The following is a 20,134-nucleotide window of genomic DNA, read 5'->3' as shown; positions in this document are numbered from 1 at the left end:
GGAGACGGAACAGCGTTTGTAACATTAGGATCATAGAGGTAGAATATGACTCTAAACTACACAATAAATATATTAAAAATGTTTAATTTAACTTATAGAATAGTTTGCATTGTTGGAACTTTGTTTACAAATGTTTCTTACATAGCTTGTTAACTGTATGTTATCTTCTCGTCACATATATACAAATATTATAATACTATAACAATAAATAGCACCTTTCGTATTTTGTGCGCATATTAAAACATCTGTAAAGCATGTACATATTTTGTCTCCTTTCTTCCCTCTGTTCGTTTTTTGACGAGTAGATTTGATCCTGTCAATAACTCTTACAAAAATATATCTTATTACTACTATTTTATTTAAAAAATTATGTAGTATTTAAATTACCTGAATATTTTATCAATAAATAGATATCGTCGCAAATTAAAATTATCTTACTTAAAAATGAAAAATAAAATATCAGGATATCGATAATTGAAGTCTTAATATGATTTGATAGATCTTCATTGATTTTTGAAGTCTTTTGATTATGTTACCAGTTCCGATGTCTTGTTACAAGACGAATATATATATATAATACCATTTTTCTGTTGTTTAAATTAAAACTACTCTTTGATAATAATATAAGAATTAATTTTGATTAGTAATAATAAAACATAGCCAAGTAACTTTTATGTTTGTTCAATGGAAGACAGATTCGTTAATTTATGTCTATTAAAATGTTGACTGTGCGAGTAATTCAAGGCAATATCTGACCCTTTTTCGCTTCTAACACCTTTGGCTTATGTCTACCTATACTTCCGGTTCTTAAGTCATCGTTCCTTCCGGAAAAATAATCTTCTATTTCTTGAAGCGTTTTACCTTTAGTTTCGGGAAGACACAGATAAAAGTATATCGTGCCGAATAAAGATATGCAACCGTAAAGAATGAAAGTACCGTGCCGAGTAATTGAGCTAGCCAAAAACGGATACGTTTTAACTACTGTAAAGATAAAAGAGTGGGCTGCCATTGTAGTCAAACCTCCGATAATACCGCGTACTTGTGTTGGATACACTTCGCCTATCATTACCCAAGGAATAACAAGGAAACCAAGAGTGCAAGTTATAGTGTATGAGAATATACATAAAACAGGAAACCAAGTAGCAATAAGTTGAAAATTGTTCGTAATCCAGTAGTTTCTTAACCACATATATCCACCTAATCCTATCATGGAAAGTCCACAACCAACGGAAGAAACCATTGTGAGAGGTCTTCGTCCACATTTTTTACATAAGACACAAGCGACAATGGTTGATGCTAATCTAACTATGCCGAGAATTACTGCAGCTAAGTACTTGTTTAACGTTGCCCCTGAATCTTGGAAGATTTCAACGGCATAAAACGTTATAACGTTTGTACCTGACCATTGGTATATTAAAAAGTATAAAAATAGCAGAGTAAATGGTTTAACAGCATTAGGTTTTAACAGAGCGTTGACTATCTCACGAAATCCTGTTAGTCGTTTGATATTGTTCTTATTTGAAAAATTGATAAGTGTCTCCATTTCTTGATTAATATTACATGTACTACCACGAAACTGTTGTAATGCTTCGCGTGCTTTGTCAGGTTTACTACGAGACATAAGATACGACGGTGTCTCAGGAAATAGAAACATCAATAGTAAAGCGGCAAGAGGTAAAATCCCACTAACAGCTGCGCAGATGTTCCACGTAAGTACGCTTCCTAATAAATACTCGATTAGAACACCGGTGCTGACCCCGATACTTGCAAAAGCGGTCAACATTCCTCGTAGATGGGGTTGAGTCACTTCTCCCGTGTAGACGCGAGCTGGAGCACCAACCATGCCCGATCCAAGTCCTACGAAGAATCTTCCAGCGTATATCATATGAATGTCAGTTGCAAATGCAATTAATATCCACCCAAGTAGTGCAGGAATCTCTGTGATAATGAGAGATAGTTTCCTTCCAAGTACATCCATCATGTATCCAGACATCAAACATCCGATGGGAGTTCCAATAGAAGCCATACTAGCTGTAGGCAAAGCATAGTTTGTTATAACCATGATCGTACGATTTTACGATTCTTAATTAAATGGTATTAATTTACCGATCCATGATTCCTCGGATGAACCTTCGACGATGGGAATGGTGCTATTTGGTTCTTGAAGTTGTGGGAGAGCGATGGCAGAGAAACCAAAGGTCATACCAGTGTTGATAGTCCCAAGTTGTGCTACCACTGCTGCCAGAACTTGCCTGACAACGCTGCCATTAACAGTACGACCATTTTCTGGATCACTGCTTGCACTGTTTGTCGCTAGCATAGGTTGTACATCTTCCAAACGATTGGATGACTGAATTTTTGGAAGTATCTTTGACTCCACCAAGGATGACTTCTCTGAGTTTTGGATGTCACCATTTTTTCTACAATAAATAATTCATTTTGCATTAATATTCACCTCGTTAAATATTTACGTGAAATGATATTACCTATACGATATAAATTTATATAATAAAATAGACAAATAGTTTTAATTTATTTGCATTTGGAAACATTTGGATCGATCTAATATAAAACACGCAGTGATAGATATACTTTTCTGTATGTAACACAACGTATTCAGTTTAGTTATTTATCCATGGGCTGAGAGATAATTAGTTTTACCCGATACAGATAAAGCGTGCGTCACATGTGAAACTGCATATCGGTATTTGCTTGAGAATCACCTTTTTGAAGAAAATAAAAGATGCATATATACACGCATCCATTGAAAATTAATCTTTTCTGCATTAATGAACTCTTGTTATCGCGTATAAGATACATAAATAGTAGTAACACTCGAGATAACTAGAAAATTTGGCACTGCTTTTACGTTACCAAAATAAAGTACGACCTAAATTTCGCTAGCAGCTAGAAACCGATTTATGAATTATTTCTACGAACACCATCGTGTTGTACTTTGTAATTTAACAGAGAGCAAATCTCGTATACAATTATAATAGCCTTGACAAAGTTCGAAGTGACCAAATAGCTGACGTGAATATTTAATGGCGAAAATTTTCTGTGGCCTGTGAACGAACTTAAAGGAGTAGGTCGATGTAATTAAGACTATCAAATCGGCAGAATGACGGAATTAACAAAGAGAACTTTGTGATATGTTGCTACGAATAGCACGCGCTGGAACAGTGGTATCTTCTTTGTTTGACAATTTCTAGAACATTAGCGAAGATGATGACGGTAAGACGGTTGTTTAGAGCAGATTACGAACGAACGTTAACACGAGTTATCGATAAGCGATTTTTTAAATCGGTTCAACTTCGAAAATACTCGCAGAAACAGAACGCATACGAAGTTGATAATTTCATAAACTTTAAAACCGAATATTTTCTTGTCGTTGATTGAAATTGCACTTTTTTTTGACCACAGCTGTTAGCAATTATGTTAGTGCTATCGCGGATAAGAGTATGCATAGGCACATATATGTTATAGTGCACGCACATATATATTCGGTTATCTTTACGCACGATAGTGTAACAATAAATTAGCCGATCGTATCACAAATCGGCAGTTTCGAATTGGAAAAATATTTTCGTCAAATATGTGGGTACTTCATTATGCGCAGAATTAATAGAAAGGGGAAGTATTGTTTATGGAAAATTACAATAAACAGGCTGCGAATTTTTATGCAAATTTACATCTTTATGAATATAATTTAATAAACCAAACCTATTATATTTCCGATATTTTACATATTTTTCCATATTATGCATATTTTCTGTACTTCTGAATAATCAAATTTCCTATAAATATATAAAAGTCTGCAGTCTAATGATACACAAATATTTAAAATTATTCAACGCAATTTTCCATCGGACAAAGTAAGATTGCGCGGAAAAATGATTGCGTAATTATTTCGCTACTTAATCCGTACTTTCCATATTTTTACATTACATTTTCTTTCACAGTTTTGTAATGCAAATTATTTTAAAGATCCTGTACACTTGTACGCCTGTTGGAAACAAGCGGAGAACATACTTAACGTGACGCGAGCAACGCGAATGGTGCAACGATAAGAGCACGGTAATGATAAATATCACTGGTGAGATTGCTTTCACATGCATATTTGTTATTAATAAAACACAGCTGGATGCAATGTTTGCAATATACTCGTGTATAATCATGGTTTCGTCTCCACATGCTTGTATAATACAGATCCGATCTTTGTTTATTCGTGCGCGGAAACGCTGACGGATATCAAAACTGTACAAAACGATACAACCAATATAAAATAGTTTTTCGTGATTAGATATCCTTCACTTGTATTGTTTGTATTCTGATACTCTTCGAATCAGAAAATAGTCGTATATGTAGAATGTTTATTGAAAGAAACACAGCCAAAAGGAGCGTTTGAATTCGTCGGCGATCTTTTAAACCCGTCCTTGATTTTTATTTGTCGGCCTACATATTTTTTCGAGGAAAAAGAGAACAATAAAATACACGTGTTTGTTCGCGGAGCTTTCGAAGGCAGACATTAAATTTACACATCAAGTTTAAAACGTTCCTCTCTGCCTTGTCCTCGCTGTCTATCGCGTGCACTCAACCGGCAGAGACTCACAAATTTTGGCACACTCGGACGGAATTATTTCTGTCCACGCGTTACATGAAAGGGTTCAAGTGTAGAGTGTGTACTCTGAACACAATCGTGTTCTGGTCGGTGTATATTAATAGATCACTTACATCATGTGTTCGACAACGGAAAACAATAAGGACCAACGCCGCGAAAAATCGAACGGCGGAAATTCAATTTGTTACGGGAAGAAGTGAATTAATCGAACACCTAGTACACATGATTACGATTAGTCAACGATTGCTCCTCATCCGCAACGTTTAGTGATGCAAACGAGATTGTATTGCCTACTATTACTACTACTACTACTACTACTACTACTACTACCACCACGTGATCACACAGACGACATTGCTATATATCGATGATTGCAATGACAATGGAAATGCAATTTATTGAAAATTCAGGAAGAATATATCAATGCTGATATATCAAAACCGAGATTTAACAATCGAGGTCTATCAATCAACCTGTCGAACATTGTCGTTAAATACCTTCTTAAACCACTCTATTGAACATGGTCGTATTGGTGCAAACAAAATTCCAGGAAATACTCGGGAGTACCATGAGTTCTATTCTATATCGAAGTATGTAGGAATTAACGTTTATGACTTACGAAACTAGATAAGTCGAATGGATTAGAACCGTTGCTTTGTTCCCTACAATTAAGGTGTAAAATTTTAACAAAGCATCGAAGAAGTCAAATTGTGCGGCAAATGTATGTATAAGGAATGTAAAGCTTCATTCATAAAAATTCTAGGCTTTCTCCAAAATAAATCACCCTCTATCTCTAAGATTACTACGAGAAATTATAAATTGATGGTTTTAATATTAATTATGAACTCTAGTTCATTCAGATTTTCCGTAGAAAATATTTCACAGAGAAATAAATATTGTTTGAAAATAATTGCAATATATCCACGATACGCGCGAAACATCGAACCTTAATTGTTATATGGTCATCAATACCACTACTTAATGGTGCATATTAATTATGTTAAGTCGCGGTAAATAGCCTCAATCGTTATTTCTTCGTAGCGTGTCGAATAGGAAGATCCTTCACCTAGGAAATTATCGACTGTGATTAATTATTGTTATCACAACCGAAAATGGACGTTCACGTCACATACTCGAGAGCTTAATTTGCGTAATAACACTGTGCAGTGAAAGAATGACTTTCATCGCTCGTCAATAATTGACGACTAATGGAGATGGATTAAAAAGGTAGCAGAATTACGAAGAAAATAAAACGTGGTTCAATTTCCTCACGTGCTCGTTATTGCTTGTCTTTTACGGCGAGTCGTTAATTTAACTAATTTTCTAGAATATCCTACAAGAGCGGCGATTGAACATATCTGATAAATTATACTTATAAATAGTATTTTGTTGAGATTAGAAAAGTATCTGTAAGGATTACAACGAATCGCACAAGAGAAAGAAAAACGTGCGTCACGTTACAATCAGTCAATTACGATAAACAGTGAGAAAGCCAGGCTAACTTCCAACTGTAACTGTCTGATGAAAATTATACTAAATCATTGAAGAGAGAAACGAAACATACGCGTTACGATAAACAGTGCCAAGCTCAAAGGAATTTACAACTAGGATAGCTTAGTCAACATGTTTACGTGCTATAGGAAATTTCAATGTGCGAAAGGTTATAGAATGCATCTAATACGCAAAAATATCCAAAGTACTATAGTGTTTAAGAGATTAAATAAAATATTCAACGTTTGTCTTTTTAACTCTATTCACGAGAGAGAGAGGATTTGAATAAATCTTCGTAGTTTAGTAATTGTTACTGAAAAATTAAATGAAAAATTCGGCTCTTTTGAAAGTTGGTGGGGAAAGAAAATTGAAATTACCTAAGGTAGATTTAGTGATATACGTAATTACGATTGTCCGAGGCCAAACAATTAACACAAATTTTGCGTCATGTGTGATCGTAGGGCCAGGACATTGTGCAAGTAAAAGATGTAAAACAAACATGGCACAAACGCGTACATGTACTTATAAATTATGTATACACTTACTCTGCCATGGTGTTCGTCATATTGATCTTCAGTTGTCGTTTGCCCCAAACGGAACGATTTTAAAGTAAAATAAAATATGTACAAGTTATATATCACAGTCTATTAATCACAATGATATGCTCGTTACGAGAAGACATTCGCGCATTGTTTTTCCTCCTTTCTTTTCTCTCTTCCTCCTTTTGTTTTCTTCCCGTCTTTGTTTCCTCTTTTGTTTCTCTGTCTAAACTAGTTAGATTTCGTCACCTCTAACGAAGTATCACAAAATCACGTAGCGTTTTCCGGAACAGTTTTCGTTCTCTCAAGAAATTCTTGATACGCCAATTATTCGCCCTATCTCGTAGAATCCCACTTGTATCTTTTTCCATGGACAATATATGTACATTGACGGTCGTGATTGTTTCTGCTTTTCTTCTTTCTTTCACGTTGATTTCTTCTTGCGATAGGAAATTTTGTTAGTGAAAATCGTAATCAAGCAAAAAAAAGAAAGAAACAGGAAATCACAACGAGTAGAAATAGGATCAACACTCGTGTAGAAACTGCAGGAACGAAAAAGAAATTACTTTTATTCACCCCTTCTTGGACGACGCGCGCAAAGCGAATGTACTCGCGACAACTGCCGGTAAAGCTTTATATAAGCAAAAGCGACCGACCTTATGGTTGGTCGAGTTCCCGCTGACCTGCGCAGTAGAAAGACGCGCGAATTTTGTCCGCGTGCACATGCGTCCTTCGAGCCACTGCGTGCTCGTGAAAATTTCTTGAAAAAATGAAACTCGATCCAATTTATCACATCAATGAAGAAAATTCGCTAAAAAAAAAAAAAATACCTTTATTGATATACCAATCAAAAGCTATTAAATAGAATTAAGAGTGTACTATAAATTTTGAGGCAAGATATTCTGAAAAATTGTAAAAAATATTGCAAGAGTTATAAATAATATGTTAAAAATTCTAGAAAGATATACTTGATAAAAAATTGCTAAAAATCACTTGAACGAATGCTAATTCTGCCACTGTTATTCTGATTGTATTTTCAGGTATTACTTGCTAATAATAATATGGAAATTGGATGTGGAATTTCAATTTACCACAAACAACATGTTCATATTGACTGAGTGCAAAAATAAAATATTACTAACAGGTCTGTCAGATGAGAAAAAAAGGACATGTTAAATTCTGATTTCTTTCCGAATCGAAAGTATACTGTGTAAAGCGCAATCTACATTCGTATCGATAAGAACAATCGCGAGGATTTGATCATTTGTTTATCTGAGAAAAATAGGACCGTATCGCTCGTCACTTCTAGAACTCGTGACTGAATTTGTCACGATCGTTGTTTGTGAATTACGATATTGATGTCTCCTCCGTATGGAGCTAAATGTGCAAAATGAGATAACGGATAAGCAGAAATTCTTTTTTGGCACGTTTTCGTAAAGTTGCTCTCATCAAGAGATAAAATCTTTTCATAAAATCCCGAGGAACAATATTTAGATATCAAACAACATTAAAAACTAACTTGTTATTTTATCGCAAACACGATGGTCTAGAGAAATATATTCTTACTCGTCTGCATCATGTCTGCACGTCGTGTCGTAAGAACAGAAAATTTTCGGAATGATATTGTATTCACTTTTCTTGTATTTTAAGTTTTCTTTTAATTTTGTATCATCTATATTTTGGTTTATTTTCGTACGATGATGAATCGTACATACACTAAACATACTATAAAACATGGTCACGTATAAAGATAAGCTAGCCGAATAGTTCATCTTATACAAATACTATAATCACAGAGTATGACGTTTTTACCAATAGACAAATAGTCAGGCTTTTATATAATTCTTTATCGAAGATAGCTTTATATATACTCTACATTCTAACTATGCATTTATAATCTGAAGCTCAGCGCGTGTCTGCATTCATATCTTTCAAACAAGTCCTGTAAGCCACGATTTTACCGAAGATAATTCAAGATACCAAAAAGCCTGATAACGAAACTGCATCGATTTCCTCTTGACACAATAATGATATCTACCTTCTCAATTTTTAATCCATGAAACTACTACACAAATCATCAATAAAAATTCTCACAACACTCGAGATAATTAAACCGTGAAAGGTTAATCACACAAGAAGTTACACTAAGCACGATTAATTTAAACCTTCTCCCTTCTAATTAAAATGAGTATTCCAGAGAAGGAAAATATTCGTGATCGTGACGAATTTTACGTGAAAACATACCCACCGGTCTTTAGATGTTCCCAATAGGTTGTTTTCAAGCTAGAACCATAATTAGATAATTATCGACCATATCACCGATCGGTTCACCTAATGGACATGGAGAATGGCCGAACGAACCAGTTAAATCATCGATTGAAAAGAGCACACGGTCAACCTCGAATTTATCTGATCTTTTTAACTTTCAAAAATGCATCGATGAAAGAATGTTCTCACAGAGTAAGTACTTACTCGCTGAGAGACATACGCTCGTCTGTAAATGTCTCGTAATTCCGGTTCCTGGACATGTTGACGAAGGACTGAACACGTTTGTCGGTTGTTGCGGTCGATTAAATTATTCTCGGTGGGTTATCGAGCCTGCTGTCACGAGTTTTCTCATATCAAGCTGCAGTCATGTGCCTCTTACGTCTTTTCTCTCTTGTTTTATTTAATTTCGCTTATTTTCATGCCGGGAGTAACATCTTCGTTCAACTAGGCACGTTAGACAGTGCGAGAAAATGATCCATCTATCTACCCTTTTCGTTGATCTTTGGCGATCCTATGAAATCGTGAATAATTCGAATTCGAATAAGTCGAAATAATATTCCATTAGAATTAAAAATCATTTTTTAAATAAAATTTTCTATACAAAAATGTATCTTTCTACACGCTATGAATTTTCTAAGCATTCATCAACTTTTCCACTGTGACAAGTCGGTATTGTTATTGGATCATAAATGTGCTCTTATCGACGATGTCGATAACGCACTATTGTCGGAAACAGATTACATATTTTTAACGTAAATTTAATCGAAATTCTTGCCATGGAATCGTAGCAATATTTCTGGTTTCTTTCGCGTTTCACTGAATTAATTTTCTTATTCTCCGGCAAGAGGTCACTTGCAATCTTGAAAACGACCGTCCTTTTTATGTAAGAAGATTTGTAAATAACTGATTTTTAGTAAAGTTAAAAGGAGAATCACTATTCATCGAAATCGAAATCATTATCGATCTTCTGTGGTAAACACTTGAAAATTATTTCAAGAATGAAACAAGCCGCAAGACACGGCAAAATTTGGAGGAATTCGGAAATTAATTTACCTGCGACGATATTTGACGGATTTTCACACTGATCTTGTACTTATTTGTGTACCGAGCAGAAAGAACGTGTCAATAGGATGAATTTCTGAATGGACGGCAGCGATGCTTCTTATTTGACTCTCGTTGCGACACCTTTTGCATCGAATGAAAATAATATGAGATCATGTGGAATTAATATTCAGACATCGCGTTCAGATTAAAGCATGTTGCACAATTCTTCGTCTTCTGCAACGATGCACGACGTCTATGTCCTTCTAAGTTACTTGCATAATTCTAAAAGAAACAAATGATCGGAGAAAATACATCAACCGTATCGATGCGTGGTCGCTGCTTCTTTACCAAGCAAACAAAGTTTTTCTCGAAGAAAAAGATATTCCCCTTAGTGAAATTTTTCATAAAGAAAATAGAAACTTTATCGTTAATAAGAATCTACGTCGAATGATTGAATTTTAAGTAATTATAATTAAACTATCTTTTAAATTTTAAGAACTACATACATACATATGTATGTATAAAGAAGGAAATTCTGCTCTTGGATTTTCTCCTTTTTTTTAAAATTAAGATACTGACAAGTAGAGATGAGCAATATCTATGGATTTATCTGTATCAATCGTTTTGATTGTATAATTATTCAACTAAAAATGCAGAAACCTTGACATTAAATACTAAGAAATTCAATTTGCAAATTATTCCAGACACATGCTTCAAAATAATATTACTTCTTTAAGTCTCGTATTTGCGATTTTCCACATACTTTCTGGCAAATACATATGTATATCTCACCGAAGATGTGATATTTACACAGAACTTTAAAGAATGAATAATTAAAACATAAAGATATGTATGTACATATTCAACTAACTCTGCAACATTTTGTTTTTCCACATGCAGATATTTATTTGCATGAAATTATATCTAGAAAAACGAGAAATTTATGCAAATCACTGAAGATAAGGACTAAAAATGTAGAGGTCCTGACTTCAAGAGACAAATTATTGGGGACACTAGTTTGACAGGTTCTCAACAGCTGGAGAAACACTCAAACATTGATGAAATCGACGCAATTGGTCGATAGTTTCTTCATTTACGATTCCGCCAAGCTTATAAATTATGTAATATCGCATCGAAAATGAGATCGAGTCCGAATTGGTCTTCGATCGATCGACCTGAATTCATTTTCACATACGTGTATCGCGGACTTCAATGATGGAGTTTGCTCGAGCAACGTGACTTTGAACTTTTCATTAACTCGTTTTCATTACTGTCACGTTAAGTTTCACTGGTTACTTTCAATTGACATAAGAATGATGACCAAGCAAACAGGAAATGTTCAAAGATTTTATTAGTTTGCCAACCTAGCAGCGTATAGTCTGTTATGCGAACCAGAAATATTAAATTTTAACTCGTATTAACGGTGAAATAAAAATAAGTTAACTTTCTGAGGGACTTTTGACATATCCCAATAAACGATCAAAATTTTAACTTATGAGTAATACAAAATTGTAAATATAGTTCTCAATATATTACCCTTTCTGTTCATTCTTCAAATTATCTATAAATTTCTAAACATTTCTATAGGATCCTATTAACAGATTAAATTCCTACATCAATATCGAATTTTTTTTCTTAAACATTTACTTTTGATCTTTAGAACGGAGCAATAGAAACAACACGGAAGGAAAATCTGTTTTCTTTGAGCAAGAATTAGATTAGGTAATAATAGGTAAATTGTTGTGTTTCGAAGAAATAGGTCAACTATCTGTGGTACATCGAGATCGATAAATCAAGAGTTCATGTGTGGCACGCGTGCTAAGAGATCAATCGTCAGCTCCATTGGATCGATCACGGTTACTGTTTAATTGAATAATCAAATCAGAGGATAATAACGAGTCGCCGGGCTGACTCGTATGCGCTATCTATTGATTCTCACGAATCGATTACTCGTCACGAGGATTACACGAGGATTTCTAGAACTTAATCACATGCTTAGGCTTTGGAAAATTACGGAAAACCTCTTACTACATTACGAAGACTAATCGTCCGTTACATCAATCCCAATCAAATAAACAGTACATCATGTTACAGGAATGGTGTTATCACTTCTAGCAAATTGATGTTTAAATTAGTGTAACGGTAATATCTTTTCGACTTTACCAAAGAATTCAGTTCTTTACCAAAGATTCTGTTCAGAATCAGTGACAAAATAATCGTGTTGTAAGAATACACACTGGATTCTAATATTAGCTATAAAAATTTTAACAATTGGGTCTTACTTTAATTTTCCTCGTATTACTTTCTAAGATTGAAAATCGATTACGTAACAGAGAATGATACTCTTCTATTACTATCATCACGTGTATCGAGTAAGTACACATGTATACATATATATATGTATATATATATGTAATTTCGTGCTACAAGTATAAGTAGTGGTTCTACAGTGGACATGGGCGGGAACCATTTCACTCTCTGGACAATGTTGAACACGAGTCACGAGATCCGATAAGATTTGATAAGTTACTCTCGTGACCTGAGAATGAGTCATGCGCTTCAGAATCTTCTGAAAATAATATGATTGATAGAGACAAATTCTATTATTTGTTCGTTGATTACGTGACGTAAGTTTGTTAGATCTGTCTCTAAATATTGAACAAACGGATTTGCGACAACTTGAAACATTGCTGAGAATAGGAGACAGTTTCAAAATACGACTCGAGGATTAAATTGATCGTAATCATTATACATATAGAGAGATGAAATTTTGAAAGAAAAACAAGTTCGTTAGGAATCTAAAATCATGAAAATTGTGTATTTAGCATTGTCTTGCGTTATATTTCAAAGTCAAATGAAGCTTGTATAGAGCTCTAGGACATGAATTAAATGATAGTTACGTCGATTAATGTTCGGTTGGCAATTGGAATACGACTCTTTGAATAGATATAACTGGAATTTTTTTATAAGTTTCCTTAAAGAAGAAGAAACTTAGAAGGAAAAGAATGGATATTTAAAATTTATAAATGATGATATTTTTATTAAATGTAGGATAGATCTAAAATCAATAAACAAATGGAAGATAAATCACGAGGAAATTCCACGTGGAAAAAAGGATAAAAGCGAACAATAACTGATAGGTAGCAAAATTCTAATATTAGAAAATTTCTTCTTTATTTATTCTTATTTATTTATTAGCATAGGTATTTTAAGTATACGATGTTATGCGTTATACGAGTTTATTATATGAGAGGCGTTTATTATATGCGTTAGGCGCAGTTAGCCGACAATTCTCGTAAATTCTCAACATTTAATTCGTTCAGACCCTCAATGGTTCAAGAACAAGACCTACAGAATCAAAGATAAAAATCTATATTGTCATTACCTTCCATAATTTTTGAATGATTAAAGAAACAGCAATCGCTCGCATTAAAATAAAAGGGTTTACAAGTGGCTATGAGTAACGAGATGTCAAACGAAACGCAATAGAGTTAATAGCACGAGAAAAACAACAGAGAATTGAACGGCACACGAAGGAGCATTTAATTAATTGAAGGTTTAGTTCTATATCTTCTACGAACTTTGCCTTCAATTAGAATTTGTATTAACTAAATGCGCAATCGCTTCAGGCAATATAGTTTTTATATAAACTATTATGCTGACGGAGTTAATTAACGAGTTCAGGCCTGATAACTCTTGTTTATATTCTCACATCCATCGCGTATATAAACGGAAATTGTCCGAGGCTTTCAAGACCAATAGAAGCGACATTAATAGAAATGTTGATTTCTGGCGAGTTCTCATGATGACCCGACGTGCTTTTGAAAGGTCGCATAAAAAGTAGTTTGATACAAATATGGTTATCGAACGAACCACGAGGAATATGGATATCGCGAGTGATGTCACTGTAGCGGATGTTCTTGCTTTCTTCGCTCCCGGATATATTCATGATAACGCTAGAATGACCGACAACATTGTATTATAGATAGCATATAATATGCGTAGCTAAGAGTTAAATAAATATGTTTTCAGACAAGTAATGATTATTTGAAATCTATCCGAGGAAATTTAATAATGAATTCTAGTAAATACTGATTTTAATAAGGATAAATTTCTAAAGTAACAAATCTTTGCACTATAGAATTTCTGTGAACGTACTATTCGCAACGATGGAACGAATAGTAATAGATATTCTTTTTGTGGAAGAGATTTTCTCCTTCTTGACTCGTGAAAGTGATCTATTTCTATCGATAGAATTTTGTTATATGAGTTTTCCTAGGAGTGAGATTCTCCGTACAAATTATTTTTCATTTCTTTCATTAAAAAGTTAATGCAAGTAATTTATGGAAAAATGAAAAAAAGAAATTAGAGATTCTAGCTACGATTTTGATTTTTATTGCAAAAGGTTCGTTTAATTATCTTCTTAATATTAGAGAATTTAGATGCCTTCCACTTTTTTTATAGTTACTAATGTCCGAAGCTGCTCTACACTAAGAACTACCTCGATTATCTGTAGTACTTGACATTCATACTTGCGATTAGTACTTAAATTCAGTACTTAGTTTCAGTACTTAAATTCATGGCCATTAAGTCGGTCACTTTTCTTTAAAATCGTTCCTACGGACTACTTGACTATTGTGGACTGTAGGCTATTTAACGGCTCTAGTGCAATAAAAATAATATATATGTATATATGTTACGTCGCGTAGGACATTTGCACGCCATCCCTCGCTACCTGGCAGCCAACGGTCAACCTACAGCCATCCCGATTCTCAATAGACCCAATGACCCACCATAAAGACATTAGCCTTTAGCCGCATTGTCTCCACACATGTTGCCAGTCTAATTGCATGTCTGGAGAATTCTCTAATTCGAGAAGTATTTGCAGTTTATGGCTGGGTCTTGGAAAGGTCCTTAAGTTTATTAAGCGCTCTTAAGAATCACGGAGAAAGCGAACAGTTATCAGATGGGAAAAAACCAAAACAAGTCCATCATAAAAGGCTGTTTTTCCCATCTGGAGCAAAGTCCACCACCGCTCTACGTTGGTGGGAATCTTCTGCATATTCTGGTCATTAGAGTGGGTCATCACCAATCGGCATCGCGGATCGTTACCCTCACTTCCTGGACGAAAAGTGTGAATAACGAATCCGCGTTCTTCGGTCAAAGGATACACCCACACCAAACTTTCCTCCGAGACACCTTAAGGGCAGCTCGGCAGTCTGAGTTTTAGTCAAGTCTCGTTCTAGTCGGATTCTAACTCTCATCCCAAGTCTCCTTCTCATCAATTCCGAGTCCAGTACAATTCTCGGGAGTTCCAGTTCAACATTCATCGAGCAAGTGGTCAAGCAGTCATCACCACGTCGCACCTGGTCAAGCCATCATCCAGTGTTCGGTTGAATACATCCAGTCAACGCAACGATACCATAAGAGTCTCAGGTCGTACTCTCACGTCGTTGTTCGTACAAGCATTCACCATTGTATCACCGAAGTTGTTGGATCGATTAAATATATTATAACCTGTCAACCGCAGCGTTATTTCAATTAATCACCCTTATTATCCCAGAAGAAATAAGGGATCGTACGATTCGTGGCGTCGATTGGTCAATCGTAACGGGAATTTACGACTCCCGTTGGCGCGCTTCTTCGAGATCGCGTCTCCCCGCGAACGTGCGAAAATACAATATACGTATAAAATAAAACATTTAACGACTTTCTTTTGACAATACATGTCTCCCTGGAATTTATATTACTGCATAAAATTGGGGCTTAGAAAAGTGCCTATATTTTACTGACAATAAGAATATTCCTTAACCGAGGGATTTTAATGACGAGAGGAATACGAGAGGAATACGACAAATTTGAGTAACGAAAAGATAAAACTGTGCATGAATGCTGGAAGAAAGCAATGGAAAGATCAGCACAAAAACACCAAGAAGGGAAAGATTATAACATAAATGTAACGAGGACATTAGAAAAGAAGGTTCAGTAATAAAAAGAGCAACATGAAAACACAAACAGCACCATAAAAAATCCAAGTAGAAGTAAAATCTCTATAAAATGGAAACACGATTTTGAACTTCCTAGATCTAAAATTCTCAGATTATAGGAAATATGAGATAGCGCTATCGCTATTACTACTAAACTGAAGTATTATTATTGAACTAACTTGTAAATTACTTTGTATTTATGTAACGAAACACCTGATTATTGTCTCTGGCGTCTCTGAAAGGAGAGTAAGATTGTTCTATCACTTGTTGCCGATTCTCATGTTAATAATGTTTGCCAATGTCTAGTTTTGAAAACAATCGAACGTTATTAACATATATAAATAAATCATTATTTTGTTTCAACCAGGAATATTCAACACCATAAATAAAACAGCGTTATTGTCCATGTAACATCTTCTTCTTTTATTACCTGTGTGAAATTTGGTTTTTCTCGACCATTATATCAAACAATATCGTTTCAAATGTGTTTTTAACGGTATTTGTAACGGCGGTGGTTCTCGGGAACTTTTTCAACGAACAGGAGGCAATGAATCATGCGGAAAAGTCTTGTCATATGATCTGCCTCCATAGAATTGCTCATGCGTCATGGGTGTAGATTAGGATGTTGAACGACGCGTGAGAATTTCGAGATGCATTCTTCATAATTATCATTATAGTGATACAAATGGTAATGTTTTTCTCTTGTTACGTTATATAGAATTGGACACAAGAGACTGTGAACTATTTCTAATTTTCATAACTTGCAATTCAAATATTAACCTTGCACTTTGCACTAGGATTTATCCTCAGCATTTAAAATGATCGTATAAAATATGAAACATCATATCTAATCGTTGCATAAATGTTGTCGTTAAAAAATGTTTCAGTAAAAATACAGTAAAAATATATCACAAACCGCTTATTTGTGTCATGAATTTCAAAAAGTGATAAATGTCATTATAAGAATGAAAAATTTTTATATATTTGATAAATACTTCTACAAAAACAGCGGAATGGTAATAATAGCTTTTATCGGTGCAACGTGTCTCAATAAACACGCAGTGAGCTGAATATGTAACGATTTGCTCTTTATCGCAGGAGGTAAACATCAAGAACAAGTTCATATAACGAATTATTTCAAAATGTAACTTAAAATAGACATGCATCGTGCTCGCGAAGAGTTATGTAAGTTAAGTAATATTTATCGATTAACATCTGTTGTTTATTTTCTTCAATCTCTACTCATCCAGATTTGAACAAGGTTTGAACAAGATTTGAACAAATTAGTTTGGCACGTAATCGCGAATCCTCACGTTCATTCTTGTAACAACGTTATGTGATTTAAAAATAAAGTTAGCATTCATTATTTTCGTTGACAGGTGGCAGACGACTGCTATTTCCTACCGAAAGTCTATCTTTTATTGAATGTCTCTTTTAGCGACTTTATGACATGTGGCGCTCGAAACATTTGCAGATGGCATACCGAGCAAATAATATACTCGATTAAAATATCCTTGGAACATGCAGTTTCGATAAAATTATTTTTAAGAAGTTGTGATCTACCTCAACAAAGTCTAAGAGTTGACGGTTTCAGAGTGGTTGATGAACATGTTTTAATTCGAGCGTCTTAACCCAAACCTTTTCTAATAACCCCATTTTTCGATCTTTTGCATTTAATTAGATATCATGTTACCTGGTTAAAGTAGTAATGCTTCTTTACAGTTTTTCGTACCTTCGATAATTCGACGATCGTTCCGGATAATCCGCTTATTTCCTGTAAAAGTGAAGAATGGATTATTACATTTGTTACGTACCCACTGCACGTGGAAGTGTTGATCGATAAAGTCAACAGCACTGGGAGTCAGATTACGTAATCAGTTAAATACGTTACCGTGCATCTGTACGAGAAAATGTGGTTAAAATGTGTTTAAAAGAATTATAGCACGACGGTAGTGAGTATTACGTAAATCGTTTGACAACCAAGAAAATTGATGATTTCAAATAAAATATTCTCGAACCATATATCGCTCGAATCACACCAGAATCATTTGTTCATAACTAAACATAAAGTATCAATTTTACACGATATGTATCATTTTTTGTTTTCAAATATACCGTATATGAGGTAGGTAAAGTAGCCAAATGAGTCGAACCGTTGACACGTAAAAATATCGATATTCCACTATCATTATCTTAATCTTGACCTACACATTTACAGAGCGCATAAAATTAAAAGCACGATGATCGCCGTGTGTCTTAGTACGCGCAAGCGATTACTTTTAATTAAAAAATGAAATAACGAAACAGGGGAAAAGTATGATTCATTATGTTATGTTAAAGTTGTAGATGTTTGATTGTAGATTACGGCATGCAAGATGAAAGAAGATATTCAAGATCACGGACAGTATGTATTTTCAGACGTACAAGATGCCTCGCGATAGCTATGCAATGATCTTCTACAAGTAGAGTCGATGAAAGTTCTAGACGATTGCATTGGCTTTCTACACAGTTGGTTTGTATGACGGCGCTAATACGATTTTATTGTCTTTGTTTGCGGGTACGGACCATTCACGTGACATACCTCTCGCGTCGAGCACGTGACAGGCACGTGGTGCGAGCATGTGTGCATCGTTTCACGCAGAACTCCACGTATCGTTGCTTGGACGCGAACTTGGGCGAGCAGTAGGCTATGTGTCATGCAGAACGTTTGACCCATTGGTTAGTGTGCACAGTAGCACGTAGAAAACAAGCTTCAACGCGAGACGCGTGCGCCAATCAACTTTATGCATCTTCTGCGTACCAAATTTCCCTTGTAGATATCTCGAATCCTGTAAACAAGATACCGACACGTAAATATGCACCAGATGCATATATCCTATTCAGTTAAAAAGATTTGATTAGTATTTCGTGTTACATATACATATTGGTAATGATAATTATGAAAAAGTAATAACGTTGAAAAATAATTATTTATTATATTTTTTATCTTCTCTTGTTTATCTCCACTGATTGACGTCATTGGTAGGATAAATTCTATTGGAGAAAGTGCAATTTTCATTTGTGGATGGCTATTATGTTTGACTGTAAAATGGAAAATTCCGTTCAATGCGTATAATATGAATTCGATTTGTAGCGTTTAATAATAATATTACTAGTGAAACATTTGTTATGATAAAATCCTACTCTATAACGAATTGACAGACTACACTCTCTTTTCGAACTTTCTAACGCAATACATATGTAAGTAACACTTTCTTAAGTTCACGCAAAAACAACGATGATCGAGAGAGATTATCACGATACGCTATCATCCGTGTTATTTCGTCCTCGTTACAGTTACCTTCGATCTCTTTTCCCCTCTCTCTTGTATTCTTAAGCGATTTCTATACCTCAAATTCCTCCTCATTCGTTCAATTAATGGTTACTGTGTACCTAACTGAAAACAAAATTCAAATATGATGGAAAGGAAAATACAGTTGAGTAAATGTAGAACGAACGAGGGATCAAGTCTGTTTGAACCTTTTTTATCGCGTTGATCATACAACGATTAATTGCAGTCGTCCGCTAATACATAAATTATAGTTAAACATTAAGCATATCTTTAGTTGCTTAATGATGCACGTGATTCGGATAAGTATTATCTTATCTGAGAAACAGGTGCTCATCAGAAAGCGGAAGTTCATCCTTGAAATTGATCTAAAATCTCGATCTAACATAAAAAAGATTTTGATATCAGCCTTTAATTACTATTTAACCAACTACTATCTTACTGCATCGTTGATATTTCTGTCTAAAGACGAACAAGACTCAGCTGCAAACACATGCGACTACATGCATACGCATAGAATGCTAATTCCTGAGAGAAACGACTGGCGATATTGAAAAGATGGTCACAGAATAAATTAACTCTTAGGTGGTGGCTTAGAATCATTGTGACTTCATTGCGTCTTGTTGACTACCAATTATAAATCGTAAAGAAAGTTGCTAGTAATAACTGGTAACAACAAATTAAATTGTTTTGTCTTTCTCTTTCCCCAATATTCCTAAAAGATATCGTATATCAAGTGATAAACGAATTAAAAATTTACAGCGATGGACAAAAGTTAAGATTAACATAGGTTAGCTTTTCTCGTAAAATGCTTTCGTTCATCGCTGTATATGGATTTTCAATGGAAGTTAAGTTT

At 34.6% G+C, this 20,134-nt stretch overlaps 1 protein-coding gene across 4 annotated transcripts; it reads right to left on the bottom strand.

Annotated features, from left to right (window-relative positions):
- Positions 1–68: 68 nt before the first annotated feature.
- On the bottom strand, positions 69–20,064 carry LOC122574795 (facilitated trehalose transporter Tret1-like). Of its 4 annotated transcripts, XM_043742834.1 has the most exons (6): positions 19,291–20,064; positions 18,532–18,778; positions 17,683–17,724; positions 6,658–7,462; positions 2,107–2,420; positions 69–2,031 (listed from the first exon to the last, which is right to left on the bottom strand). In XM_043742834.1, the coding sequence occupies exons 4-6, from the start codon at positions 6,675–6,677 to the stop codon at positions 740–742; spliced, it is 1,626 nt and encodes a 541-aa protein (XP_043598769.1). In that variant the 5' UTR covers positions 6,678–7,462; positions 17,683–17,724; positions 18,532–18,778; positions 19,291–20,064; the 3' UTR covers positions 69–739. The 4 variants fall into 4 exon arrangements, with proteins under 4 accessions (XP_043598769.1, XP_043598770.1, XP_043598767.1 ...); XM_043742835.1 differs by lacking the exon at positions 6,658–7,462; XM_043742832.1 differs by lacking the exons at positions 17,683–17,724; positions 18,532–18,778; positions 19,291–20,064 and adding exons at positions 9,124–9,430; positions 9,973–10,117.
- Between the last annotated feature and the right edge of the window lie 70 nt (positions 20,065–20,134).

Source organism: Bombus pyrosoma, linkage group LG14 (genome assembly GCF_014825855.1).
Source record: "Bombus pyrosoma isolate SC7728 linkage group LG14, ASM1482585v1, whole genome shotgun sequence".
NCBI classification, from domain to species: Eukaryota; Metazoa; Arthropoda; class Insecta; order Hymenoptera; family Apidae; genus Bombus; species Bombus pyrosoma.
Note: the sequence above shows the minus strand (reverse complement) of the source record. Positions and strands in the feature narration are given on the sequence as shown.

Bases quoted from the DNA above. Each gene is read 5' to 3' on its own strand.
- LOC122574795 (XM_043742831.1), bottom strand. From the start codon at position 9,179: ATGTCCAGGAACCGGAATTACGAGACATTTACAGACGAGCGTATGTCT. The intron at 2,421-9,123 runs GTAAGTACTTAC...TATTTATTGTAG, and splicing joins GAGCGTATGTCTCTCAGCGA to AAAAAATGGTGACATCCAAA. The intron at 2,032-2,106 runs GTAAATTAATAC...CTTTGCCTACAG, and splicing joins ATCCGAGGAATCATGGATCG to CTAGTATGGCTTCTATTGGA.